At 32.5% G+C, this 6,628-nt stretch overlaps 1 protein-coding gene across 1 annotated transcript; it reads left to right on the top strand.

The window, feature by feature from the left end:
• Positions 1–950: 950 nt before the first annotated feature.
• On the top strand, positions 951–1,889 carry LOC120152804 (extensin-like). The gene is made up of 2 exons (XM_039164931.1): positions 951–1,724; positions 1,848–1,889. Exon 1 carries the CDS (start codon positions 951–953, stop codon positions 1,704–1,706), a length of 756 nt encoding a protein of 251 aa, XP_039020862.1. The 3' UTR covers positions 1,707–1,724; positions 1,848–1,889.
• Positions 1,890–6,628: the final 4,739 nt, after the last annotated feature.

The following is a 6,628-nucleotide window of genomic DNA, read 5'->3' as shown; positions in this document are numbered from 1 at the left end:
CTTAAGCTCTCCTCCATAGCTAAAGGTAAGGCTTTATTTAGCTAGTTTTTCCTTTCATTTTTTGTTTGTTCTTGAAACCTTAAGTGTGGTGAAAGCTTAAGGAAGGTTTAAAGAGGATTAAAACTAATAAATGGATGACTTAGTGGAGATTGAAGAAAATGTGTTTTGAGTGATTTGTTGAAATATGAGTCTTTATTGATGTTTACAAGCATGATTGACTTGTCAAAGAAGTAGATAAGAGATTAGAAGCCTTGGATGTGATTAAAAACATGTTAGAAAAAGTAGTATGATTTTTGGTTTGAGACGTTCTTTGGAGATTTTAGATGTTTTAAGGAGCTAAATGTAGGAAAGTTAGTTGGGATAAGTAAAGAAGAGCTTAATAGTATTGTTGGAGGTAAAAGTAAGGGAATTTGACGAAATTTGGGTAAAAATTGAGCTGATAAATGGAAAATCTGGGTAAGGGTATTGGTACTGGAAGAATATTACCGATATTATAGGTTTAAATTTGAAGAAATATGATGAACATTATCGATACTAATGCAATTAGTATCGATATCGATACTGATATGGGTATCGATACCATGGATTCCAGAACGCAAAATGGTATCGATACTGAAAGGGAGTATCAGTACCATAGTATAGAAGTATCGATACCATGGTAGCGGTACTGATACTATTGAGTCTAGAAAATTAAGATAGGACGAATTTTGATAGAAATTGAATATAATAGTACTTTTAAGTATTATTAAAAGTATAAATTTTAGAGAGTATACTAACATTGGTATGGTATGTTCACTTATTTGATGCTTGTGTATATCATAACCAAGCTTCGGAGTCAAGCAAGAAAAAGAGCAAAGATAAGGTTGTCGAATAGCTGGACATCCTTAAAGCATATTAACGAGGCTTACTAGGTGAGTGCATTTATTATGTACTTTAAGAGTTATAGTTGCATGTGGGTTGCACATGAGAAGCCACACGAGAAGCCACACGAGAAGCCTTACAAGTATAAGTCTCCACCACCTCCACCGGTGCATTATCATCATCCGCCTTACAAGTCTCCTCCTCCTCCTCCTCCCCCGGTTTATAAGTACAAGTCTCCCCCACCTCCACCAAAGCACCCATATAAATATAAATCTCCTCCACCACCCCCAACTCTAGTTTACAAGTACAAATCACCACCACTACCTCCAGTGCACTATCCTCCACCACCTTACAAATATAAGTCCCCACCACCACCACCACCCAAGCATCCTTATAAGTACAAGTCTCCACCACCGTCGCCATTACCACCCAAACATCCTTATAAGTACAAGTCTCCACCACCACCACCATCACCACCTAAACATCCTTATAAGTACAAGTCTCCACCCCCGCCACCTCCAGTTTACAAGTATAAGTCTCCACCATCCCCGGTGCACTATCCTCCACCCCCTTACAAGTACAAGTCTCCACCACCACCACCATCACCACCTAAACATCCTTATAAGTACGAGTCTCCACCCCCGCCACCTCCAGTATACAAGTCTCCACCACCTCCGGTGTACTATCCTCCACCCCTTTACAAGTACAAGTCCCCACCACCTCCACCACCATCACCACCCAAGCATCCTTACGAGTACAAGTCTCCACCACCGCCTGTACACTCCCCTCCACCACCATCACCCCATTATGTCTACTCTTCACCCCCTCCTCCTCACCACTACTAAGCTACGGCTTTGACACTACTCCAAAGGTAACATAAACTAAAACCTCTCTTTTTACCATTCGTCAAGGTGCATCATTTCACATTGTTTTGCATGTTTTGATTTTTAAACAGTTCAACAATAAAACCCATTGTTTTGTTTTGTAGGAGAAGAGTGATTCAAATAAAGAAACAAAAGATGGTTTGAGAGAGGCCATCAAGAAGAAAATTAGGAGTCGAGCCTAGTCTGCCCGTTTGAAGTGAATAATGTAGATATATTTATATTTGGCAATGTATTATTCAGTGGGTCCACTTGTTTTTATTTTTGTCTTTCTGCTTAATAATAAAAATGAATCCTTATATAATTGTTTATGTGTATCCGATTATCTTACCAGTTGAACTTCCATTCTTACGTTCTTTAATCTATATCAAAATAATTATCATCTTTAATGGGTTGATTCAGGCGGTAAATAACTTAATATCAATTAAATAATATTTTGATTTCAAATTTTTATATATACAAAACGAAGATTCACCCAAAAAAACCATATTTATAATAAAGATCAATCCAAATAAATCAAGATAACGCCCTAAAAAAATGCAAAAGCAACAAAAAAATAACTTCTTTATTTACGAACTATCGATATAATAAATTTATAAATCATGTTTACTATATCAAGGATCACATCAATAAAAAAACGGTAGTCGACAAAAAATCAAGAGCTACATGATGCAATTTATTATTTTTTAAAGTTCAATTAAATGTAAAAAAGTCTTCATTGATGTTTTCAAAAAAAAATTCTAAAACTTTTTTATTTCTTAATTTTTTTTCTCAAAAACAAATTCGTATGATCTTCACCTTTGAGTTTTATGGGATTTGAAAAGATTTAAAAAAATACAATTTAACTTAAACAAAATATTAATATACAAATGCATCAATTTATATTATGTAGTATGCTTATATCATAAGTATGGGTGAAAGTAGCAAGGTATATTATAATCTTAAGAAGAGAACTTTTGTTTAAATTTTGAAGACTATTATTAGATAAGGTAAGGGTAAAGATAACAATGGTCCCTTTCAAATGTGTACTACATTAGTAAAAAGTAATAAAATAATAATTTTTATTTTTACTTTAGAGTGACCTCTCAAACAAAATAATAAAACTGTTGGAAGCATTGGTGGTCACTTGATAATTTTTATAACTCAAACTATTATTGATATGAGCATAATACGATCCACGTATAACATTAACTTCGACTAGTTTACAAACACTACTCTCAAAACAAAAATTTGCTAAGCTTGTAACACCCTAATTTGGTCTGACTCGAAGATTGTATGGTTAATGCATTACACGGACCAACGACGTGGCTAACCAAAAAATTTCTTTCAAAATATTTGTAAAACATCCCTAAATCATTCCCATGGTATGAAATGAAAACAACATAAATAGAAGTTTATAAAATACATATGCTTCCAATACGTACAAAATACAAACTTTGAGCTTTAAATCAAAACAAAGTTATGACTTGAATTGCTACAAGGTCCATATAAATACATGCCCTTTAAAGACTCAAGACATAGGGGTGAGCAAAACTCGACTCAACTCGAAAAACCATTTTTTTACTCGATTCAACTCGAAAAAAAACTTGACCCAAATTGACTTCGAGTTGTAATTTCATAAACTCGACTCGACTCAAAAAAAATTCAAGTTCAAATCAAGTTGTAAAATACAACTCGAATAACTCAAAATTTTTAGTAATTAGTGGATTTATTTTCTAGTTTGACTCGAGTCCTTCTACTGTGTATGATATATGTATATCAAATATGAAAATAATATGAAGAAATATACTTTTATTGTATATATGGTTATAAAAGTTACTTAAATTAGAATAAATAATATTACAATATTATAAATATTTACAATTAAATTTAAACAAAAACTTGAAAAATCGACTCGACTCGAAAAAAATTTCAAGTCAACTCCGAGTTGTAAAATAGGACTCGTCAACTCATATAACTCAAGATATTTTTACTCCACTCCACTCGACTCGACTCGATCAAACGCTTGCCCCTATCAAGACATACTCTAAAAATCCTCTATTAACCTACGCACGGAAACAAATTCCGAACATATAGCTCACAAGCTCAGTGCCATGATAATAACTATGCAATACTATATGCATTCATTGCTTGAACATGTCGGTGTGTAAAGCCATGGGCACTGTAACACCCATCTCCCGTATACATTTCCATACACGAGATACAAATGTCACATCACTTCTAAAGCATTTCTTTATTTGAAAATCCGTAAAATATTATTTCTTTTTATAAAACATTTTAATATAGTGATAATAAAACATTCATTAAACTTAAGTAGGTAAACAAAAAGTAATGTTCAAAATTTCATTTTTTTACATCGTGGTAAATCAAATATTTTTAGAATGTTTTTACTAAGTCTATTACATGCCAACTAAATACATCAAAAAGTAGACATGGATGTCGTACAGATACTGATGAGACGACCTTTACTTTGTGATGTCAGATGATCTCCTTACTCTGCTCGTATTAAAACCTACACGTGAAGTTAGCACATGCTAAGAAATTTCTTAGTGAGGCATAAATAATCATAATCACAATTCTAAACATGAGTATATCATAATAATTCTAGTATCAATTAATTTTTCAATTCATTATAAACTTTATAGTCTACACTTGTCGTGCCAATACGGTAATTCACCAACTTACTATAAATTACATGGGTTGCACACCTAGTACCAATACGAAAATTCATAAACTTATTATGAATTTCTTAGGTTGCACACATAGTGCCAATACGGAAATTCATAAACTCATTATGAATTTCTTAGGTTGCACACATAGTGCCAATACAGAAATTAATAAACCCATTATGAATTTCTTAAGTTGCACACATAATGCCAATACGGAAATTCATAACCTCATTATGAATTTCTTAAGTTGCACACATAGTGCCAATACGGAAATTCATAACCTCATTATAAATTTCTTAAGTTGCACACATAGTGTCAATACGGAAATTCATAAACTCATTATGAATTTCTTAGGTTGCACACATAGTCCCAATATGGAAATTCATAAAGTAATTATGAGTTTATTAAGTTGCACACATAGTGCCAAGACGGAAATTCATAAACTCATTATGAATTTCTTAAGTTGCACACATAGTGACAATACAAAAATTCATAAACTCATTATGAATTTCTTAAGTTGCACACATAGTGCCAATACGGAAATTCATAAACTCATTATGAATTTCTTAAGTTGCACACATAGTGCCAATACGAAAATTCATAATCTTATTATGAATTTCTTAAGTTGCACACATAGTGCCAATATAGAAATTCATAAACTTATGAATTTCTTAAGTTGCACACATAGTGCCATTCGGTAATCACCATACATACATTAAGCAATATGCATATATAACTATCATAACATATAAGTACATCATAAATGCACACACTTTTCCTGCCTCGCTATTATCCAAAATGCAAATCTGACTACTCAACGACTTTGCCTTTACCTTTCGTTTTGCTTGACTCGGGAGCTTGATTTCGATCTACTCAAGCATCCATTAAAGACACATACAATATCAAATGTTAGTATATTCCCTAACATTTATACTTAAATAATACTCAAAAGTACTATTATTAACTTTTCTATAACAATCTCAGCCTATTTTAAAATTTTTGGCTCAATAGTATCGGTACCCCTACCATGGTATCGATGCTTCTATATTGTGGTACCGATACTCCCTTTCATTATCGTTACTATTTCTACATTCTGGATCGATGGTATCGATATTTGTCTCTTAGTACCGATAATTCTATATTATGGTATCGATACTCTATTATGGTATCAATACCATTTCTGTATTCTGGAATCAATGATATCGACACCTTCCTCATAGTATCGATACCCAACTCAGTATCGATACTAATTGCATCAGTATCGATATTGTTCAACTGATTTCATCCAATTTAAGCCTATAGTATCGGTACTGTTCTTCCAGTACCGATACCCTTACCCAGATTTTCCATTTTTAGCGCGATTTTTACCCAAATTTGGTCAATTTCCCTTATTTTACCTCCAACAACACTATCAAACTCTTATTTACTTATCCCAACTATCTTTCCTTCATTTAGCTACTTATAACATCTACAATCTCCAAAGAACATTTCAATCCAAGAATCATACCACTTTTTCTAACATGTTTTTAAACCCATTCAATGATTCTAATCTCTTATTTACTTCTTTGACAAGACAAATATGCTAATAATCATCAAGAAAAACTCATATCTTAACTTATCATTCAAAAACCCATTTTATTAAATCTCAAATATTTCATCCATCTTTTAGTTTTAATCTTATTTAAGGCTTCCCTAAGCCTGAATAACACTCAATGTTTCAAAAACCAACAAAAAACGAAAGGAAAAGTTAACTAAATGAAACCTTACCTTTGGCTATAGAGAAGAGCTTTTATACGCGAAGGAAGAAGAAGAAGAGATAGCTTTTGTGACTTAACTTTCCTCTTTTCCCCTATTAATAATCCTAATAAAAAATATATTTTAAATTCATTCCCCTTTAAAGGACCAAAAGGCCCTCTTAATTCATCTATTTTTACAAATTAGTCTAAATACTATTCCAAATCATTTTCTCATATTTTATCATTTATTCAAATAGATCCTCAAATTTTAAATCTTTTTAATAAAGTTTCTGACCTGATATTTGGGGTATTACAGGTATGAAAAAGTATAGCAAACAAACATGATATATGTCTAGTGATGTAGTTGGAGCAATTTTCTGCATCTCAGGGCAACACAATAGCCTACCTTGAAATGCTTGAGGGTCCGAGTTAAGAACCAAAATTTTACATGCATCAAAAGCTTACATCTCTAGAACACATT

Source organism: Hibiscus syriacus, unplaced genomic scaffold, assembly GCF_006381635.1.
Source record: "Hibiscus syriacus cultivar Baekdansim isolate YM2019G1 unplaced genomic scaffold, ASM638163v2 tig00111095_pilon, whole genome shotgun sequence".
In the NCBI taxonomy this organism is placed as follows: Eukaryota; Viridiplantae; Streptophyta; class Magnoliopsida; order Malvales; family Malvaceae; genus Hibiscus; species Hibiscus syriacus.
This window is presented reverse-complemented; position numbering and strand designations above follow the sequence as displayed.